Source organism: Tachysurus vachellii, chromosome 9 (genome assembly GCF_030014155.1).
Source record: "Tachysurus vachellii isolate PV-2020 chromosome 9, HZAU_Pvac_v1, whole genome shotgun sequence".
Taxonomy (NCBI): domain Eukaryota; kingdom Metazoa; phylum Chordata; class Actinopteri; order Siluriformes; family Bagridae; genus Tachysurus; species Tachysurus vachellii.
The window spans coordinates 5,123,957-5,147,570 of NC_083468.1; the positions used below are offsets into that span (position 1 = coordinate 5,123,957).

The window sequence follows — 23,614 nt, forward strand, 5'->3', positions numbered from 1 at the left end:
ATTATTGGAAAAAAATTGTATTTGCCATAATAAAAAAATTATTTGAAGTAACATTGTCTATTCAAATGGTCTTATTAAAGTAGAATATATATTTTTTTATTTTTTTCTTATTCTACTCTTTCCTGTCACTAAAACAAAAAAAAAAAAAACTTCAATAAATTTGAAGAGATCATATTTTTATTTACAGAGTCAAAGACAAAAACTTTATCGTCAATTCTGCTATATGAACAGAACATGCAGAGGATTGAAATTTCGTTTCTGTCAATCCTACGGTGGTCCTACAAGGTATCACTTTACAATGTATTACTTTATATTGCAAAGTGATATGATAACAGAATATTGTAAATTGTTTAAAATAAGGTTAATCAAAATTAAGATTTTAATAAATCCAATATCAGATACTTCATATTCAAGGAATAACTGAAATGGGTGAAGTGTTTAGGATGATATGCTGAGCACAAAACACAAAAGCTAGCACGGATTGGATTACGCTTACATTCAAACTGGATGATAAGTATTAAACAACAAAATGCTAAACATTTAATGAGTTAACATTGGTATAGTTAGTTATCGGCAAAAGCTAAAAACCTAAGACCTAAAAATAGAAAGTGAATGCAGTTAACGCTAAAGTTACTCCTCTCATAGTATTTCAGTGAAACATTTAGAGTAATTAGTAATTTAGGACCTTAATTATATGAAATATTGTGTTTTCATATATTCATTAGTCAAATGAAGTTAGTCATAAAGTGACATCACAACAGACAATTGTGTATATTTTTTTTCCCTCGGTGACTCTTATGACTTAATAAAAACCAGCTTACAACATACAAAGAACTCTAAGAAAGAGACTATTACAAATCTGTCTGCTTTCCCATCCAAATACAAAGGAGCTAAAGAACCACACAATTACAAGCCATCACAGTTTTTCCTACTAAAGAGAACCAGAAATCAGACTAGCATTCCAAACTGAATACACCCATCTACATTTTGTTCCAGAAGAGCTCTGCCCAAAGCTGTCGTGATCTATCTGTAATGCGACGGCCAACATTCCTGGCCTGCTTTTTGGCAAGTCTCTGCACTGGCGTTTGCTTTATATTTCATTTTGTATTAACGTCTGATTGCTGTAGTTGGGTGTGTTGGACGGATCCTGAGGCTGCATGGCTCCATGAGTGGCTCCCATGGCAGCTTGTTGGGCGGCCTCCTGAACGTGTGGGTTTTTCCATGCACCTGTAGTCCACTCCTCCTGAGCCTTACTCATGCTGCCTCCACTGCCCCGGTACAGGTTATGAACCTGGATCAGACAAAGAACGTCATGAGAATCTGTTCAGTATCTAACAATATATGCTCTACTGACATGCATTACAGCAATACAACTACAAAAAGATTCTAAAGCGTCTAATATTTAAGACACAAAACAATACGATATGATATTTTACATGATATTTAAGTCAGCACCATTGATCACACCATGATGGTGTTACCATTACGAAGGACAAAGTGTTTTATTTCTTGTATAATACAACGGTTTGCATTTTTAAATACTGTTAATTAAAGGTGGGGTGTACGTTGTTTGAGAAGTTCTTCAGAAAACAAACGTGTAGCCAATGATCAGAAAGTGGCGTGTCTTGTCAATGTGCGCATGTGTGACATTAGCCGAAAGCGATTGAAACATTGACATGGTGGATAAAAATGAAAAGTGAAAAAAGGCTTACGATAAGGCAAGAAGTAGGACCCGTGTTAATATAGGATCAGCTTTCCAGCGCTGGAGAGAACTGAAGGAGCGGGAAGGTCTGCGATGGGATGCCGAGGTTGCTTTTTTCCTTCTCGATAGGTGAGCAACGTTGTTTTTGCTTTGTTTCACAGAACAAAGAATATACTGTATGCCGTTTGCATGTCTTTGCATGATTATGCTTGTGTGTCATTTTTGCTTGTTTGTTTATCTGCAATCGTATTGTTCTTACCTTCAGCTATGATAAAGACACATTTCTTTCCATTAGTTGCCTGGGTTGCGTATGTATGTGTGGGCGGAGCTATCAATACAGGGGTGGGACCCATTTCGGTTAGCGGCGTGTTTGTTTTGGTGATTTCAAATGTCAACATTGGCTTTCAAACAACGAACACCCCACCTTTAATGTTGAACTTTTTTCGATTAAAATACTGTGTTGTTTTTTCAATTTTTTTTTAATGTTTTTTCTAGCCAAACAAATTCATTAACAGATTACGTTATATTAGCTATAAATAGTCATTCCCTCAATAACATGCCTGTTGTCTTTTTCTCTTGAAGTTCATAAAACAACAAAAAAAAGGAAAGAAAAAAAAGCTTGTCATGCTATATGAACACCCTAAACTAAACTTTCTGGTCATTTGTTACACTGAACTCTTTACTTCACATAATTCAGGCTGTTTGAGCACAGAGCAAAAATAAACAAGTATTACTCTATATTACATCTGAATTATCAGTTAATTAACTTTAAGTTCTTTTTAATTCTGGTATTAAAGAACTATCAAATATAAAAGTGCTGATATTCAGTTTAACAGCAGTTTTGCAATATTGCTTAGTTGCAACAGCAAAATTAATTGGGAAGAGAAATGAAGTTGTGGGAAAAAAAAAGGCTTGAAATTTCAGAGTTGTAAACTAAGAATGTAATTTATTTAAATTGTTTTGTACTGATCTACGTTACCGTAGTGAGAGCGACGAAGGACAAAATCGCTACGGCCGTAAACATGATGGTAGGAATGAGCATAATGATGGAGGCGAAGATGCTTGTGCCAAAGAAGACAATAGTGCCTAACCAGCCACTTGGAAAACAGAGAGCAGAGCATTATTTATTATTTATATATTTATTTGTTTTTATTCAGTATGTGAATAGTCATTCAGATATGTTTCTGTATATGTATTCAGAAATGAGAAAATTATGCACATCTGTATGCAGGCATTAGATACAATAACAGACTTAAGTGCTATTGTTATATTTACATACACAGTATTGAGTAACACATAGCTACCAGGCACAATTACACACAAACTCACACTCCCTCTCAAATACTAAAGACAATTTTGAGATGCCAATTTTGAGACTGCACATGTCTTTGGACTGGATGAGGAAACCAGAGTACCTAAAGAAAACCCCACAGAGCTGACGTGAGAATCGGGCCTTGATGCCAGAGGAGTGAAGCAAACCTTCTAAACACTAAGTCATCGTGCCACCATTACTGCTAAGTACAATTAGTTAAACAAAATTAAAAATCAATGGAAAGGGACCATTATAAAATCTTTTGTCATTTAGATTGGTGGTCTATCCTCACAACATAGACACAGACACAAAAACACTTTCAGTGATTAAAAATAACTGAATTTGTATAAACAAACCAAACGATCTGTCACTTACCAGACCCCCCATCCCGGAATCCCGATGGCTTGGATGATGCTGATTGCAACCTGAGCCATGAAGATGAAGAAGAAAGCCATGAAGTTGAAGGAGCTGTCTGTCCTGTAACAGATGGACAGTAGGAGAGGACAACAGCTAGATAGTGAATACTGAATTCTGTCTCGAACTGTCAAACCTACCTTATTTATAAGACTTATTTGCTGTCCTATAAATAAAAAAGAGTGCTCAAAAGTGTCAGGAGGTGGATATCGGATGAGTGCAGATGACAACAGAGTCATCCGGCTCAACTCATCTATTGCACTAAAATAAAGTGAAGCTTATAATAAGTAAAAAGTCTTTTTAAAAAAATCATGTATAATATCAGCTAGTTATTAATTATGGCACTCAGCTTATTTGGAAACAAGTTATCATTACGTATTATTACTTATCTTTTATCTTCAATTATAATACACATATAGAGACCTAGATATATGACAAAAGGTTCACTAATGAACCCTAATAGGGACTAAAAGATTAAAAAAAAGTTTCATGCATGCCTTAAAATATCCAAGATTCATGAAGCAAAAAAAAAAAAAAATCATATTTAATAAACTTATTTTAATCCTCTAGACAAGTGTCAGGCACAGGTGCCTTCACAGAGCGGAATCAGGGATCAAGAATAACATGAAAAAAAGGCAGTTTATTAAGAAAAACAGCAAAACTCCAAACATGGAAAACACTAAAGAAAAGACTAGGCAACTAAAACAAAAAACAGAAAATGGTTAACAATCACAAGACAACAGGTATATATGGGGAGGACAATCAGAGTGACACAAGGAACAGGTGTGCAGAGGCAGAAATGGATTCAGGATGGGTGGGGTAACACATGTGAGCACATAACAAAAGACAAAGACGCATGGCACAAGACAAACAAAGGTCATTAGGTTAAAATAATAGTTTAAGGCTAGGAAAATGTGACATGCAGTACAGAGCTGTTCAACTACAGGACTAGTGAGATTTACTTGAAGGCCTTGTAGACAGGTCTGAACCAACACACGTAGGAACATGGAGTGAAGAGGATCAACCACATGATGGACATGCCAAAGTTTGTCACTCCTCCTCCAGCGAACATCCAAGCCATACAGCCTACAAAATTCACCACCAGAGTGGCACTGTACACTGAGGAGCAACACATTCACGTTAGTCTGAAACAGATCCACATGCCATCATATAAATCAAGAGAGAAGATGTAGAATTTGTGTTTTGAAAGATTTGGTTTGGTGAAGTAAAATGGGGGAGGGGAAGGAAGGAAGGAAGGAAGGAAGGAAGGAAGGAAGGAAGGAAGGAAGGAAGGGAGGAAGGAAGGAAGGAATGAAGGAAGGAGGAAAGGAATGAAGGAAGAAAGGAAGGAAGGAAGGAAGGAATGAGCGAATGAAGGAGGAAAGGAATGAAGGAAGAAAGGAAGGAAGGAAGGAAGGAAGGAAGGAAGGAAGGAAGGAATGAGCGAATGAAGGACATTGGGACCAGCAGACACAGAGGCTCCCTTTAATCAAATACTCACACATCCAGAGGTAGTAAATTTTCTTGCACATGCTCCGGTGCTGCTCTGGGATTTCCTCAAAGTCCTGGTAGAAACATGGCTTCAGAGGAATAAATGGCGGCAGAGGAGGGAAATTATTCTCTATTGGACAAGAAAAATAAAATAAAACTATTTCTACTAATCCTACTACCAATATTAATAATAATAATAATAATAATAATAATAATAATAATAATAATAATAATAATAATAATAATAATAATAATAATAATAATAATACCAGCCATTGGGAAATATGTTGTCGTCTAGGCCTTTTGCCTGTCTAAATGTAGTCTTAGAGGAGATCAAATATATGTAGGTTAGTACACACACACACACACACACACACACACACAAACAAGTATATGGATTAAAACCACCAGTGACTTTTGACAAGCTCAGTCACTCTGTTTTCTTAGATGTTTTATTTTTGATGTTGAACAAAGTTCCCTTTTATCACCATTTAAGAACAGAGCATGTGTGTGTAAATGTTTCATGCAGAAACTAAAACATTTGGCTCATAGAAGATAAAAGCAAAATAGTACAGTAACAGAAAAAAATACTGGCAATTTAAGGGTTTAAGTACCAAATAGTACTCATTTCTCTTGAAAAGTGCAGTAGATATTGACAGGATTTGACAGTGATAGCAGCTTTTACTTCCTGTCTAGTCCACTGAAGGTCCAACAGCAAGCAAGTTAGGTCTCAGTCAGTGTTTTCTACAGCTCGTAAGTGTTACGACATCAAACATCAAATTAAACATCAAATATGGCTCCAGGGAATATTATAAGTGGCTTTATGCATTTTACTGAATAAATCATTTTTTTTAAAAACAAACAAACAAACAAACAAACAAACAAACAAACAAATAAATAAATAAATAAATAAATAAATAAATAAATAAATTGAAAATAAACAAACAAAAGAATAAATAAATAAATAAATAAATAAATAAATAAATAAATAAATAAATACCAAATTTTTGCACTTCCTGATGAAGGTTCACTGCATAGAATAGGCCTAAAAATAATACTCCAGTTTGTACATTCTAGTGAATGTGTATATACATGGAATTTCGATGACTACTCCATGGCTGATTTGTTAATATTTACAGACCTGGATCTTTCTGTTATTGGTTTATTTTACACTTTTAAGCACACCAAATGTTAGATTCTCCTTTAATGCAGATATCAATGAATGGATGAATGAATGAATGAATGAATGAATGAATGAATGAATGAATGAATGAATGGTGTCGTATCAAGAATAGTTCATCATGCCAAAAACTCTGAACAAGAGAGTATTTAGAGACGTTAACCGGATATCCAATAATCCTCTTACCTTCTCATGCACCGTCAATACCCTGAATCTCTCCAACTATAGCTTATATTGCTCATTCCTCTCATTAAACTGTCTTCCAATATACTTTAACACTACTTAATGGAAAATAGTTGTATTTCCGCCACGGGATATTTTCCGACTTATCTCATCTAACATCCAGAGTGACAGTTATCAAGTCCACCTACCGACTATTATTATCCAATAGATGCATGATTGCTTTGTCCCGCCCCTTTTTTCTCTTCCTAAACCAATCGCATGTCTGCATCCCGGGAGCTCTCCGCGGTGCTGAATCCTCTACACGTTCCCACATTACACTCTCGCATACTCGCCACGCCCCCTGCTGCAGTTTTATGCACTGTGATTGGTCAGGAGTCATTCTATCCGACTGTATTGTATAACACAACAGTGCAGTAGGATGAGGTTTCGAAAAAGTACACTGCAGTTTGTGTGGAGGAATAAATAATTAATTGTATCGTCATTATTAATATGTATACGGATTTCATTCTAGGAAAAACTCGACCATGAACCACGCCTATCATTTTGCACATTGAAGGCTAGGATGGTTCTTTAGAGGACCTGAGGCATGTGTCATGACTGTAAATACACTTGTCTGCTCTATACTGCTCTATAATGACACTGTATCTTAACTTATAGCACGGTTAAGTTTCACTTTCAAGTTCAGCAGTAAGATACGAGGTCATAATAACATTGGATTTCTGCCTTTTGGGGGAAAATGGCTAGGACTTTATAGAGAAACACTGTTGTTGGGTTACATTAAAATTCTTATTTAACTTTCTTAGAGTTTTCAAAGTGTGTGTCTTTCTTTCTTTCTTTCTTTCTTTCTTTCTTTCTTTCTTTCTTTCTTTCTTTCTTTCTTTCTTTCTTTCTTTCTTTCTTTCTTTCTTTCTTTCAAATGTAGCGCAACATACACGATGTGACCGCCAGAGGGCAGTGTCTGTCCTACCTTTGACCAGAGAGAACGTGAACAACTTCAGCAATTTATGTATGATGTGTTCTAATATATTAATCTACACTGTGGATCTTTGTAATAATAATAATAATATTATTATTATTATTATTATTATTATTATTATTATTATTATTATTATTAATAATAATAATAATAATAATAATAATAATAATAATAATCAAGTATCCTATTTACTATCAAAATTAGGTCGTTTCCAAGAACATAAACACTCACAGAAGTTCATTTAGCCCTCGTTTATAGTTAGATATTTTACTGTTTGGTTGCTGAAAATGGGTTAATGCTTATCTAACCGAAAAAGCTCAAATCTGAGGTGTTCCATAACTTTTTATATCTTGTACAAAGTACAACAAAAAACTCCCATCACCACTACAGCTACCAACAACTATAACACAACACCACTCACATTATTATTATTATTCATTCATTCATTCATCTTCTACCGCTTATCCGAACTACCTCGGGTCACGGGTATTATTATTATTATTATTATTATTATTATTAGAACACACACAAACGCACACACCCGCACACACGCAAACACACACGGGCGCGCGCGCGCACACACACACACACACACACACACACACACACGCGCGCGCGCGCACAGCAGTTTATGGTTTTCAGAGACGTTATAACTGGTGTATAATCCGCGGGGATTAGAAGCTCCATTGGTGCTGTAGGAGTTTGGATGTATTTCAGTACATGGTGGAGTTCAGTACATCTCCAACATCATGCGCGGATACAGAGCGGTGAGTTTGCCTTGAACAGTTTTTTTTTTTTTTTTTAAAGAAATCAAACCTTGAAGCATTTATAAACGAATGGAAAGACCCAGTAACATCATGTAAAGTGATGCTAAAATGATTAAACCGTACATTGTCTTCATTTCATGAAATACTTTTAGAAGAAACTGATGAAATACGAGTTATAAAATTCATACAAGATCAAACTAAAACCACAAAATAAACTATGCATCGGATATAAAAAAAACTGTTATACACTGATGAGACTGGAACAATGTGATGTAAAAAAATCTAAATATGTATTAGTTTTAACTAATACTAAATATTGTATTAGTGAATAAGTATTAGTTTAAGGGTGTGTGCACCATGCAACCAGGTTATTACTAACTTTTTTATTTTTCCTATTTAATTTACTTCATGTTTATACGTTTCACATTGAGGGTGGAAAAGGTTTTGACAAAATTTCATTTGAAGGCTATAATTTTAGTTTTTAATTTAATTTTACTTGTAATTTTGCTGCTTTAGGTAATTTAAGAATCTTAAGAGTTTTTGTAAGTTTTACTACATCATATCTATCTATCTATCTATCTATCTATCTATCTATCTATCTATCTATCTATCTATCTATCTATCTATCTATCTATCTATCTATCTATCGGCCTTTCTATCCTCGTTTTGAATTCTCCATCGGTTTATATTAATGCAATCATTTTAATATATCAGTATTTTTATTTTAATATGACAACACAATTTGTTTGGTTGAACTCTACATTATATAAGGTATATTATAATTATATAAAAAATAAAAATTTTATTATTTAATATTTTGTCCCACTCTGCGTGTCCCGATCTTTCTCAGACTCCAGTCTCTAACAGCACCCTGTCTTTCTGTGGTACTGATAACTCATCCGCCTATAAGGTGGATAATGGGCTTCTGAATAACGGCTGTTTTCTGGATGCCCTGGGGCTTGTTCCACATGTCTTCCTCCTCTTCAGCACTTTCCCGATCCTCTTCATCGGTCAGTGTCTTTATCCTGAAAACAGACAGATCTCTGCTGTTAGATAAGATGAAATAACCTTGTATTGATTTAATTAGAAGATTGGATGGCATGTAATGGTGGTGCTATACTGTAGGTAGTGTTGCTGCTTCACAGGGTTAATAGATTGATTCTTAGACCCAAGTCCCTGCTCCTAAAAACGTACCAGAAGGTGAATTAGCTACTGTAAAATGCCCCTTAGTGTGACTGGACTCACACATGCTGGTGTATAGTCTCACCTTGCAGCCTGTGTTCCTGCTCCAGATATAGAGCAAACCTTACCAATATACAAAGATGAATAAATGAATAAATCTTTGTTGAAAGAATAAACTTGAGAATATATATATATATATATATATATATATATATATATATATATATATATATATATATATATATATATATACATATATATATATATGCATTATCCAAGTTTTCCATTTGGATTCTTTCACTATGTAAAAGTGTACCACATACTGTAGCAAGCCAGTTTAGCTGAAAGTTTAAATACCTGACAGTTTCTAGGTATTAAGATGAAAATAACTGTTGATCATTTGGAGTTTATACCACATACATTTAAATATTACAATCTTACGGGAAAAAAAAGGGTTTTAAAGGTGTTAAATGGTTAAGTAAGTGTTCCTCACCTCCAAGAAGCTTTACCTTGGAATCTTTTCTGATAGTAAAACACTAGTAAATAATTTGCTGTGGAATCCTGGAATCAAACAAAGAGAGTTCTACATGTTTTTACATGTGAGTGTGATCAACTGATTTACCCTGTCATCATCTGATTTACCCTGTCATCATCTGATTTACCCTGTCATCATCTGATTTACCCTGTCATCATCTGATTTATCCTGTCATCATCTGATTTATCCTGTCATCATCTGATTTACCCTGTCATCATCTGATTTACCCTGTCATCATCTGATTTACCCTATCATCATCTGATTTAACCTATCATCATCTGATTTATCCTGTCATCATCTGATTTATCCTGTCATCATCTGATTTATCCTGTCATCATCTGATTTACCCTGTCATCATCTGATTTACCCTGTCATCATCTGATTTACCCTGTCATCATCTGATTTACCCTATCATCATCTGATTTACCCTATCATCATCTGATTTACCCTGTCATCATCTGGTTTATCCTGTCATCATCTGATTTACCCTGTCATCATCTGATTTACCCTGTCATCATCTGATTTACCCTGGCTTTTTATCATTAGCTGGCATGTTTGTACTGTAGGTTGGGGCAGCCAGAGTTCTAAGGTTCATATCCATCACAGCACATGGCTACACTTTCCTGGCCATAACCTGCGCTGGTTACTCACAGCTGCTTTGTTGTTTGTGCTGGTGTGTGAGGTTGCTGAGGGGATTGTCTCAGATGGGTGAGTGATTGTTACGTAATCCATACAGTTAAACACTACATCGTAGAGTATTATCCGTTTTAGAGGATTAGCATTCATATATAAATATATAATGAGGCAGTTTCTATATACAGTAATGAGCAAGTGCTGCATATCCATTGTGGTCTTATTTAATGTTTTGAGATCTTAACAGGATTTTTCTCTTTAACGCAAACAGTTGTTTTCTTTTAGGTTTAACCAATCTCGCCACCTCCATCTTTATATGCCCCCTGGACTGGGCATTCTGGCAGCTATAACATCCATAGTCTACTACCACAATATAGAGACCTCCAATTTTCCCAAACTTCTGTTAGGTATGTACAGGGCATTTTTGTTTCTAATACTAAATAATTTCCTTCAGTCATCCTTAGTATCTGCCTGGTCAAGGTTGTGTGTTAAATTAGGCCACTCATGTTTCTTTGCCTTGTGTGGCAGAAAAGCGTTGCAAGTTGTCACATTGATTCCACCGCCAACCCTGCCCTGGTGCCGATGGCGCAAAACTGATCATTTTATTTAGGTTCGGAAGGATGACACTCTTTCTTCTTTCCTGTCAATCACAGTGTGTTTAATTTGTGGAAGAGGGTGAAGAGTATTTTTTCTCTGACTGTGTTTCCAATGCGTTCCAATCTCAACACTGTAAAACGTGATAACTAATGTACAACATATAAAAGAAATGTGGTAGCATAGTGGTTAAGGTGTTGGGTTAACAATTGAAGGGTTGTAAGTTTGAGTCTCAGATTCACCACGCTGCCACTGCTGGGCCCCTGAGCAAGGCCCTCAACCCTCCATTGCTAAGTTCTATAAAATGTAAGTTGCTCTGGATAAAGGTGTCTGCCAAATGCTATGGATGACGTTTGCTTCATTTATGTGAACTTATTTTGTAACCACTATTTTAAATTGTCATTATAACTTTTGGATATTGAACTCAAGTTTGTAACTTTTCAAAAATAAAACTGAAATTATTCTCTAAAGTAATTATCTTAAGCAAAGCGTATGTTCAAGTTGAGTTTACTTACATTTTACTAATTTCTAACTTTAACCAGCTTGAAATGTTTTCCAGTAATTCAAGTTCTTGAGTGATATACAGTAGCGAAGCTTTAAGGAACCTCACACACTCAAAATTCACAAACAGAAAAGAATTCTTCTGGTTTAGGCCACATAAAGTCTGGGTTTAATATGAAAACAGATATACAGTAGTTATGGATGTTTGGAGCTCTAAGACGTTCTTGCATTGAGTTAATGCATATTGTGAGGCAAATATTAATGACATTTGGACTCACTCACTCACTCTCACTCATTTTCTACCGCTTAATAACTCGGGTCACGGGGAGCCTGTGCCTATCTCAGGCGTCATCGGGCATCAAGGCAGGATACACCCTGGATGGAGTGCCAACCCATCGCAGGGCACACACACACTCTCTCATTCACTCACACACTCACACACTACGGACAATTTTCCAGAGATGCCAATCAACCTACCATGCATGTCTTTGGATCGGGGGAGGAAACCGGAGTACCCGGAGGAAACCCCCGAGGCAGGAGGAGAACATGCAAACTCCACACACACAAGGCGGAGGCGGGAATCGAACCCCCAACCCTGGAGGTGTGAGGCGAACATGCTAACCACTAAGCCACCGTGCCCCCCGACATTTAGACTATAGGCCAGAAATATCCTAAAGGCAGCCAACATTTGTGGCTCACAACCTTTTGTTGAGCCAAAAATGGCCCTTTATGAAATCCTCACACTGAGTAATAATTATTTTGTCTTCATTATGAATTGTTTTTTATTATGTGGATTGTTTAGGAAATCCTCCAATACATGATTTCTCCAATACATGAGTTTTCCTCTGTAATCATGTTGTGATTTCCATTTATATGAAGCTCTGCTCATCTACTGGATTTTGGCCTTTGTCGCCAAAACCATCAAGTTCACAAAGTACGATGAGCACGGAATCGGCCTGGGGCAGCTGCGCTTCTGCATCACAGGCTTGCTAGCTTTAATCTACGGCTTGCTGCTGACTGTAGAGATCAGCGTTGTACTGCGCAGGGTGAGAAAAGACAAAGAAACTGAAGAGAATTGTGTGTGTGTGTGTGTTTAGGTGTGAATATTATTGCTGAAAAATTCATTCCATTCCAATGCGCATTCATGCCATGGTTTGTTGTTATCTTGTGACTAATATCCCAAATTAAAACAGAGACATAGTTAAATAGAATTGTTTAAGGAACTGAAGATAAAACCACTTTCAGTTAATTTGTATATTTCGTGCAAAGCTAACACTGATATAAAAATGCCTCCAAGTGACCTATTTTACATGAATTATGTTGAGATACTTTTTCTCACATCAAATTAAATAGCAGGGACACTTACCTCTGATGTCCATGATGATCTCTCTCTCTCTCTCTCGCTCTCTCTCTCTCTGTCTGTCTCTCTCCCTGTCTCTCTCTCTCTCTGTCTGTCTCTGTCTCTATCTCTCTCTCTCTCTCTCTCTCTCTCTCTCTTTCTGTCTCTCTCCTTGTCTCTCTCTCTCTCTGTCTGTCTCTGTCTCTCTCTCTCTCTCTCTTTCTCTCTCTCTCTGTCTGTCTGTCTCTCTCTCTCTCTCTGTCTGTCTCTCTCCCTGTCTCTCTCTCTCTCTCTCTCTCTCTCTCTCTCTCTCTCTCTCTCTCTCTCTCTCTGTCTCTCTCTCTCTCTCTGTCTATTATATAAATTAATTCCCAGAAAGTCATTTCAGTCTATGCAGGATTAAGAAAAGAAAGGCATTACGCTAGCTGTGTAATATCTTTCAGTCACATGGTATTGCAGCACAGAATGAACTCAGACTGTTTGTTTTGCAGAAATTACATCTGTCCATCTGTCCTCCCTGCCAGGGATTGGGTAGATAATAAACCCACTACTTTTAGCCTGTTTTAAGCTGTTTATCAGGGTGGGGTGAATAGGGGTAAAGCCATGGTCTTGGGCTCTCACCATATCCTTTGCAGTGAGGACAGATGTATAAAATAATAATAATGATAATGATAATGATAATAATTAATAAAGGCAACCTTAGGTTATGATGTATAAAGATACACATTATTTATTTTAAGTTGACAGACATATATAGTTAGAAATGACTTCCCAATCAATTGAGGTTCTCAATCAATAAATACATTAACACTGGTAACTAGGTTACAGACTCAAGATACAATCAACCTTAATCTCTGTTGGGAAGTCTAGATTTTATAAAAAAATATACATTAAGCAAGCAAGAAAAATAAGTGATAGTTTAAGTGTTTCAGAAAGAGGTTCGCCTTCACCTGTCGTTTAAAGATGACGCAGCTGCTCGGACATCTAGACGAAGATGATGCAACCTTTACCCAAATTTACTTTGTCTATTTTCAATCTAAAGATAAAGAAGGTTCTTCTTAAGCCAAACAACAGTTTAATTAATATTAGGTCCTGTACCTGAAGATGCTTTGCTATTTCTGTTATTTATATACACAAGTGCTATTTTTTTTTTTTTTACTGTTGTCCATGTGTTGCTCTGGTATTCCAGCGTTACATTTTCTTCCCACACCCAACCGAAGTGAAGCCTCCTGAGGACCTGCAGGACCTCGGTGTGCGTTTCCTTCAGCCTTTCGTCAACCTGTTGTCCAAGAGCACATATTGGTGGATGAACACATTTATCACATCGGCCCACAAACGACCCATCCACCTGAAAACCATTGGCAAGCTGCCCATAGCTATGAGAGCGCTCACCAATTACCAGAAGCTACAGAAGGCCTTCAGTATTCAGAAGGTACACAAAAACAAGAGTACTTATAGTACTTTTTACATTTTAATTAAAAAAAAATGATGTGTGTGTGGTGTAGGAGAGAGGTCTAATCTCTACACGATGCCCACGGCTGATTTGGTATGCTCTGAGGCAAGCGTTCGGAGGCCCTCTGCTCCTCAGCATCACTCACCGTTTCGTGGCAGATCTGCTGGGCTTCACTGGACCACTGTGCATCTCCGGCATCGTCCACCACATCAGCCGTGATAATCACACCATCAAGCCACCAGTATCCAAATACAGAACATATTACTTTACTTTACTTTTCATAATACTTTAAGGAGGAATTCTAAATGTTACAGACACCCAAAGTAACTAATATTTCTTTTTAAAAGAAAGTTTTATTCATAAAGGATTTGTTATTTTTTTTTAACAGAGTTTTATTTAAGCCTGGCCAAGGGATTAGTGGTGGGGTCTCAGCTTAAAGATAAGAAGAGATAAGAAGACTAGTGAATGTCCCATTAAATAGAATTAGTTTCTGTCACATTTCCTTCATTTCTTCCTTTATTTTCACTCTCTATCTGATATTCAGCAAACCCTTCAGCATGGGAAGAGCAGCTGATTAATTAACAACTGATTAACAACTGATTAATTTAGTAGAAGATAAAACATACTGGGTTATTAGTTAGCACGTAACCACTGGCTTAGTGGTTAGCACGTTCGCCTCACACCTCCAGGGTTGGGGGTTCGATTTCCGCCTCCGCCTTGTGTGTGTGGAGTTTGCATGTTCTCCCCGTGCCTCGGGGGTTTCCTCCGGATACTCCGGTTTCCTCCCCCGGGCCAAAGACATGCATGTTAGGTTGTTTGGCATCTCTGGAAAATTGTCCGTAGTGTGTGATTGCGTGAGTGAATGAGAGTGTGTGTGTGTGCCCTGCGATGGGTTGGCACTCCGTCCAGGGTGTATCCTGCCTTGATGCCCGATGACGCCTGAGATAGGCACAGGCTCCCCGTGACCCGAGGTAGTTCGGATAAGCGGTAGAAAATGAATGAATGAATGAATAAAACATACTGAACAATTTGTGACATTTTCTAGTCACAATCCATGACATGGCTTTTGTCAGTGACATTTTAGCGAAGAGAGCCTGTAGATTAAAGCAAGATGTCAGTAATCATTTCTGAGCACTAAGTAAAATTCATGTCTTCACAGAACAATTATGTGTGTGTAGATTATGTGTGTATTAAGAGTCTGCATCACTGTGTACGTATTAGCAAACATTTGCTTAAAGCATGCTCACGCTCGATCATATATATTATGTCCTAGTTATTCACGGATGAAACCAAGCATACCCTCAATAATTTGTTGCGTTAGGCAGTGATGCTTTCTGGGGTGTTTTTTTTTTTAGTTTTTTTTTCCACAATAATAGCGTTTAGCACAAACATTACTGTACATCTGAGCATTTCTGAGCAACTACTGTACAATGTACGCATGTTTAGATCACAATTCAAAACCTGATGTCTTATTCACATTATTATTACTGTTATTAATATAGGAATTGAGTCTTTGATTAAAATATCTGTGTTATCTGAATTGTCCTTGTGTGTATGCGGGTTGTTATATTACATTGTGTGTGTGTTACAGGTCAAGCTGCTAGGCATCCAGTTCATTTCTTCTCAGGCATTTTTAGCGAACGCGTATGTGTTGGCAGTGCTGCTTTTCCTAGCGCTGCTCCTTCAGAGGACATTCCTACAGGCCTCCTACTATGCTGCTATAGAGACTGGCATTAAAATCAGGGGAGCCATACAGGTTCTTATATCAACCATTTAAATAGAGAGAGAGAGAGAGAGAGAGAGAATACCTAAATATTTTTTTCTATTGTGATGTCATAAAGAAATCAATCTAATAGTCATTCAATTGGTCAATTATTAAGTTTAATAAATTATTCAGAGGTTCATTAGATAGGGATCTGTTAAATTTATCTTTCATTAATTTCAGCCCAACGGTGGCTTAGTGGTTAGCACGTTCGCCTCACACCTCCAGGCTTGGGGTTCGATTCCCGCCTCTGCCTTGTGCGTGTGGAGTTTGCATGTTCTCCCCGTGCCTTGGGGGTTTCCTCCGGGTACTCCGGTTTCCTCCCCCGGTCCAAAGACATGCATGGTAGGTTGATTGGCATCTCTGGAAAATTGTCCGTAGTGTGTGATTGCGTGAGTGAATGAGAGTGTGTGTGTGCCCTGTGATGGGTTGGCACTCCGTCCAGGGTGTATCCTGCCTTGATGCCCAATGACGCCTGAGATAGGCACAGGCTCCCCGTGACCCGGGGTAGTTTGGATAAGCGGTAGAAGATGAATGAATTAATTTTGGCCCAATTGTTAGTCGTAGCTCATGCTATTTTGCTGTTTGAATGTTTAAAATGCTACTGCTAATGCTAATGTTACTGTCAACCTACAGCTAGGTATATCATTCTCTTTAGACTTAAGTGTAGTAACTTCTGCATATACTACATATTTTAGTAGAATATAAATTCTGAAGACACTAAAAACATTTCCAGTCATAATCAGAATTAAGAAATAGCTAACTAGTTAAATGACTTAAATGAAAAGGAAAAATCAGATCTACATTTTCACACATAGTCTATCCATACACTCAGGGGGAAAATGTATTGTGAACCATTTAAACAAATACTTTTATTACTTGCATTGCAATTAAAGTTTGGATCATTACATTGTACGTTTTTTATTAGCCTTCCAGTTGAATGACATTCTGAGCGCTATTCCATGGTGATACGTGAGCCACCATCTGTGTTTCATTTTTTCAGTGTAAGATCTACAATAAGATCATGCACCTGAGTACATCTAACATGTCCATGGGAGATATGACCATCTCTCAGATCTGCAATCTGGTGGCCAGAGACACGGAACATCTCATGTGGTTCTTCTTTTTGTGTCCTAACCTGTGTGCCATGCCAGTGCAGGTGAGAGCCATGCATTTATCACTAGACTACTGTAGATCTTAGACTGTTGGAATGTTATATTATCAGCACTAATGTATTCAATGTTAGAGATTTAAGCACTTATGTACGTCGCTCTGGATAAGGGTGTCTGCCAAATGCTGTAAATGTAAATGTAAATGTTATCTACTATCACCATACTAAAGAAATACAGTCGTACGCAAAAGTTTAGGAACCCCTGACAATTTCCCTGATTTTCATTTATAAATATTTGTGTGTTTGGATCAGCAATTTCATTTTGATCTATCAAATAACGGAAGGACACAGTAATATTTCAGTAGTGAAATGAGGTTTATTGGATTAACAGAAAATGTGCAATATGCATCAAAACGAAATTAGATAGGTGCATAAATTTGCACACCCTTGCCATTTTGTTGATTTGAATACCTGTAACTACTTAGCACTAATTAATTGGAACTCCCAATTGGTTTGGTGAGCTCATTAAGCCTTGAACTTCATAGACAGGTGCATTCAATCATGAGAAAAGGTATTTAAGGTGGCCAATTGCAAGTTGTTGTTCTCTTTGTCTTTCCTCTGAAGAGTCGCAACATGGAGGCCTCAAAACAACTCTCAAATGACCTGAAAACAAAGATTGTTCAACATTATGGCTTAGGGGAAGGCATCAGGAAAGTTTACTCTTTATAACAAAATTGTTCTTGATAAAATTAGCATCTTTCTTAACAGATCACTATTGGCGTGATCCTTCTTTACTATTTACTGGGGATCAGTTCTCTGATTGGAGCTGCCGTGATCGCCGTTCTCGCTCCGATGCAGTACTTTGTGGCTACGCAGCTTTCACGAACACAGAAAAGCACACTGGTGAGCATCAAACTTATAAAAAGTCTTAGTCACATGAATTCCGATGAAAACTAACAAGAACAGGACGTCGTGTAACAGCGTTCATCACTCTTCTTCACAAGATTTACAAAAGCTTAGAAATTTTCTTTATAAATTATAAAGCGTATTCACAGCACTACTGATTTACATTCAGTAATGACTACAAACTGATCATGGTGAACTACTGTACTGTAGATACAACTAAAAATTAGAACCAAACCAAAAATTGTAATCAAAGCAGTCTTGTTTATCTTCTTTCATTTTTCTTTTATTCTGAAATGACAGATTCACAATATTTTATAGAAATTATTCAATTGTGTATGCCATTGAACTAAATAAAAACAATGCAGAAAAAAAATCACACTCGTACAGTTTAAAAGCAATTGGTCGAAGTTTGTATTAAAGAACTCCAGAGCTCTCATTAACATTTTCCTGAACGTTTCATGAATGCTAAGGAAAATGTTGTCTGGAACAATTTGCAAATAAATTTCTTTAAATATAAATAAATGAAGCTTTGACTTGGACTATTCTGGGTGTGTTCACTTACATTGTTGATATATTAACCTTTGGGCAAATACAAGTCAATCTACTTACAGTCTGAACAATCAGGTCGGACATGCTCGCTTGTAATTTGTCTAAATACTGGATTTAAGAGATAAATCAGATTTGTCCTGCTGTCCTGTGTGTGTGGGGGGAAGTTAGCTTGGCTCTGTATGGATACAAAAATCTGATTTCTGTGTTTACGTGACTCAGACATCACTTTTTAAAGAGAAAGCAGCCAAATCTTGCTTAAAGTAAAGAAAATGCAGAAGTCTGAAGTTAATGCTGATAGTTGAAACATAAACACAAGACACAAATTATAAACTATTTACAAGTTGGAGACGACTTGCAGTAGACTAAAAATGAAAATGATGAAAAGTGGAGAGACATTATTTACTTCTACTGTATGACAAAATAAAATCTAATTCAACCGAAGTTGAATTTGTTTAGCATTTTGAACATCCAGATATGTATTTAGACCTTTAATGAGCAAGCCAGAGGTAAGAAATGCAAATAAAAACTATGAGAGAAAGTTTATAATTTGATAAGTTGATGATTCTAAATAATTATATTTAATTTATTGGGGTGAGATTATCCAGACATTTCCATTGCAGGAGTACTCGAGTGAAAGACTGAAGAAGACTAATGAGATGTTGAGAGGAATTAAGCTGTTGAAATTATATGCCTGGGAGCACATCTTTAGGTCCAGTGTGGAGGAAACAAGAAAAAAAGAGCTGACCAGCCTCCAAGCCTTCGCCCTCTACACATCCCTCTCTAGTAGGACATTCTCATTTCTCATCAACATCAACTGAAGTCATGATTCTGATTACGTGTGTGTGTTTGTGTGTGTGTGTGTGTGTATATATATATATATATATATATATTCTAATAAGGGGGGCATGGTGGCCTTAGTGTTCGCCTCACACCTCCAGGGTTGGGGGTTCGATTCCCACCTCCGCCTTGTGTGTGTGGAGTTTGCATGTTCTCCCCGTGCCTCGGGGGTTTCCTCCGGGTACTCCGGTTTCCTCCCCCGGGCCAAAGACATGCATGGTAGGTTGATTGGCATCTCTGGAAAATTGTCCGTAGTGTGTGAGTGCGTGAGTGAATGAGTGTGTGTGTGTGTGTTCCCTGCGATGGGTTGGCACTCCGTCCAGGGTGTATATATATATATATATGTGTGTGTGTGTATGTGTGTGTGTGTAAGATGTCATGCCTGGTTACATAATTTATGTAAAAAAAAAAAAATTCATTTTTAATGATGACTGGTTAAGCATTTTTTTTTTTTACAATATTCTTAAATATTAAGGTATTAATAAAAAAATATTCTGTATTAACAAACTCACCTTGCGTGTGAGATTAAAAGAACATGCTCAATAAGCAATGTTTTTGCAATTCATTTCCTAACCAACAGAGGGCTCTTCATATGCAAAGTCTTAAAGTTTGTGCTTTTTTTCTCCTCCAGTTTTCATAAACGCTGCCATTCCAATCGCAGCAGTTCTTACAGTGAGTTTGATGCTCTTTCCAAACCTCACATCTCAATATGAATCACATCACATCTCACACTGTGTCTAACATATACGTTTTTTTTTGTATTTTGTCCTCAGACGTTTGTAGTACATGCCTACGTACACAGCTCTACAGACACCGCTCTGTCTCCTGCTGTGGCATTTGCTTCTCTCTCACTCTTCCACATCTTGGTCACACCCCTCTTCCTGCTTTCTAGTGTACTACATTCAACTGTCAAGGCACTTGTAAGGTGTCTGACCATCTCTTCACAATTCCCTGTGTGTTTTAATCACTTATTCCACAGCACTGTGGAATTCTTAAAATCAGCTGTGGTATAACACAATTTCAGGACTTTATATGACATTATACTGTCATGGAGTTACACAAAAAATAATTAACATTAGAGTGATAAATACATATCACACCACCACGTCACTGATCATTTTCCTATAACAGTACATGATTTTGTGTTTCATTCCTAACACATAACAGCTCAGTTTTAAACACACACACACACACACACACACACACACGCACCTAGCCATTCCCTACATTACTGTAGCAGAGGCTTAAAAAGTGTTATTAAAATGTAATTCATCACTTTCTATTAAGAAAGCAGTTTAAATCCAAGAAAAATTATATAAATAAGTCAAATTCATGTAAAAAAAATTAAAAATAAAATAAAAAAAGGTTAGATTAAATAAGAATCTGGGAATTATTTGGAATGCATAGGAATAAAGTGATATTTGGAAAGAAAGAAAGAGAAAGATTTGATTATATAAATTATTTCTAATGCACAATAGTAAAGTTAGGGGGCACGGTGGCTTAGTGGTTAGCACGTTCGCCTCACACCTCCAGGGTTGGGGGTTCGATTCCCGCCTCCACCTTGTGTGTGTGGAATTTGCATGTTCTCCCCGTGCCTCAGGGGTTTTCTCCGGGTACTCCGGTTTCCTCCCCCGGGCCAAAGACATGCATGGTAGGTTGATTGGCATCTCTGGAAAATTGTCCATAGTGTGTGATTGCGTGAGTGAATGAGAGTGTGTGTGTGCCCTGCGATGGGTTGGCACTCTGTCCAGGGTGTATCCTGCCTTGATGCCCAATGACGCCTGAGGCTCCCTGTGACCTGATAGTTCGGATAAGTGGTAGAAGATGAATGAATGAATGAATGAATGATAAAGTTATATAGAAGATAATTGATAAAAAAAAATGTATAAATGTATAATTTATATGTTGTAAGATTAAAGATTTAGAATCCTTCCTTCCTTCCTTCCAACCTACCTATCTTCCTTCCTTTCTTTCTTCTCACAGAGTACAGAGTACAGACACCATGGCCAGAGTCACACCTTCTAATTTATTATTATGACCACAACATTATCTTTTGTATATTTATTAGTGTTTTTATTGTAGCTGTGGTACTTTAGCATTTCTTAACAAATGATTTGAATTCAAACAGACAGAGTGTTTGTGCTAATTGGCTTCATCTGTCTGTTTCAGTGTGCAGAAACTTAGTGAATTCTTTGCTAGCGAAGAGATTGAACCTGATCAAGACCCCAAAACCCCCACGCCAACTGATACAAACCACCACAGCAACATAAAGTCGGTTGTGAGTACATGCTACAACCATCTTCAGATTTCACGAGAATATTCTAACCGAATGTAACGGCAAACGCTACATCCGCACTAACGGGACGAAGGATAATGTTTGTTCTTATTTGTTTGTAGTATGTGTTGCAACTTCAAGCCTCGAAGCTGGTTAACCGGAAGAACAAAGCCAAACAGGACAAGAACAGTAATATACCACCGCAGGATCCGAACCTGAGCGTGTCTATTGGAAATGAGGAGAATATCTGTCTCAAGGTAGCATTCATTTCCAGTTTATTCCCAGATGTTGGTTTTATTTGACTTACTTAAATGTTGAATAATGGAAAAAATGTATATACGGTAGATTGTGAATGGCTACTTCACCTGGACTCAGGGATGTCCCACTCTGTCCAACATTGACATAAAGGTTCCTTTTGGTAAGTTGTGCATTATTTTAATGAATCTTGTAGCTCCAGGATCTCTGTTTATATGCAGTTTTCCATGTATGTGGAAAATGTTAACGTATGTGCCATGTGATCGACTGACAACCTATGCTGGGTTTATTCCCATCTCATTCCCAGTGTTCCCAGGACAAGCCTGTGGTTCACCACAATCCAGATTAAAGCACTTCCTGAAGACGAATGGTACATTTTGCTAGATGATTTTTTATTGTGTTTGTGTGTGTGTTATAGGAGCATTGACTATGATAGTAGGACAGGTAGGATGCGGAAAATCCTCCCTACTGTTAGCAGCTCTGGGGGAAATGCAGAAGATCTCAGGAAGTGTCACATGGAACAAGTACCACACAGATCACACCTCAAATGCCGCTTTGCTGTGTTTATTGACAATTATAATTAGTAATAATAATTAACATATTAATGCAATATATTGTGTATATACATCCAACAGATTACCAGATCAGGAAGAGGAAGAGAATAACAGGTACAGTACAAGATTTTGCAAATGGTTTGAGTCTGACACTTTTTCCATATCTAAAGGTTTAAAATTTAACAGAAAAAGATGATATATTAATTAATATATTTCTACAGTTGCAGTAATTGTCTACAAATGTTATTAACACAGGTGAAAATAGTAAAGGGGAAAGAAAGTGGAGAATGATCAGTCAGCCTACAGTACAATTTTGACATTAAACATTAAACATTGAAACAAATAAATAAATACTAATTTTAAATAAATAAATTAATAATAACAATAACAATAACAATAACTAATAATAATAATAATAATAATAATAATAATAATAATAATAGTAATAATAAATAAAAACAACAATAATAATAATAATAATAATAATAATAATAATAATAATAATAGTACTTCGATATTTGAACATCAATACTTTGTTATACTCCTAGATAGTTGTAAAATGTCATATGTCATGCTCAAAATATATTTGTGTGTTTGTGTGCATGTCAAAAGATTATTATTATTATTATTATTATTTTTTAACCTTAACCCTAACTTTAACCTAGGCACATCAGACAAATAATAGAAGTGCTGTCTATTTATCTACATTTCTATATTATATATTATCTCTCTGTACAGTAGAAAACTATTTTTCTATCATTTAAAAACGATCATTTTAATGAATTATATAAAATGTACTTACTGATTGCGTTTTATTTTTCTCTCGTTTCCAGATTGTTTGTTAATAACGTTGCTGGCCCTAAAGCACCAGAGTATGTATTGTATATACTGCTCATTACAAGCAAATTATTGATTCAGTTTCAGTTCTCCTAAATTATTATTCCTACATGAGTCCCTGGATTTGATTTGTAGGAAGAGAGGCTCGGTGGCCTACGTTTCCCAGAGGCCATGGCTCCTCAACGCCACAGTGGAGGAGAACATCTTGTTCGACATGGCCCCTAACAAGAAAAGGTACAGAGCACCACAGCTCTGATTGAGCAGTT

The 23,614-nt window shown here is 36.8% G+C and overlaps 2 protein-coding genes across 2 annotated transcripts in view; one reads left to right on the plus strand and one right to left on the minus strand.

Moving 5' to 3' along the window:
• Positions 1–323: 323 nt before the first annotated feature.
• scamp5b (secretory carrier membrane protein 5b) lies at positions 324–6,425 on the minus strand. Its single transcript, XM_060878553.1, has 7 exons — positions 6,286–6,425; positions 5,189–5,241; positions 4,930–5,049; positions 4,391–4,547; positions 3,390–3,491; positions 2,682–2,799; positions 324–1,291 (listed from the first exon to the last, which is right to left on the minus strand). The coding sequence occupies exons 2-7, from the start codon at positions 5,193–5,195 to the stop codon at positions 1,091–1,093; spliced, it is 705 nt and encodes a 234-aa protein (XP_060734536.1). The 5' UTR covers positions 5,196–5,241; positions 6,286–6,425; the 3' UTR covers positions 324–1,090.
• Positions 6,426–7,987: 1,562 nt separating this feature from the next.
• Positions 7,988–23,614, plus strand: part of abcc8b (ATP-binding cassette, sub-family C (CFTR/MRP), member 8b) — a 33,106-nt gene continuing 17,479 nt past the window's right edge. The window contains 19 exon segments of the mRNA XM_060878554.1: positions 7,988–8,025; positions 8,876–9,035; positions 10,309–10,450; positions 10,661–10,782; positions 12,350–12,516; positions 13,999–14,241; positions 14,315–14,503; positions 15,854–16,018; positions 17,028–17,183; positions 17,904–18,038; positions 19,211–19,373; positions 20,059–20,099; positions 20,201–20,352; positions 21,597–21,705; positions 21,825–21,959; positions 22,048–22,120; positions 22,376–22,481; positions 22,593–22,625; positions 23,436–23,582. Of these exon segments, the coding sequence (XP_060734537.1) occupies positions 8,008–8,025; positions 8,876–9,035; positions 10,309–10,450; positions 10,661–10,782; positions 12,350–12,516; positions 13,999–14,241; positions 14,315–14,503; positions 15,854–16,018; positions 17,028–17,183; positions 17,904–18,038; positions 19,211–19,373; positions 20,059–20,099; positions 20,201–20,352; positions 21,597–21,705; positions 21,825–21,959; positions 22,048–22,120; positions 22,376–22,481; positions 22,593–22,625; positions 23,436–23,582 (2,456 nt within the window). The 5' untranslated portion in view covers positions 7,988–8,007.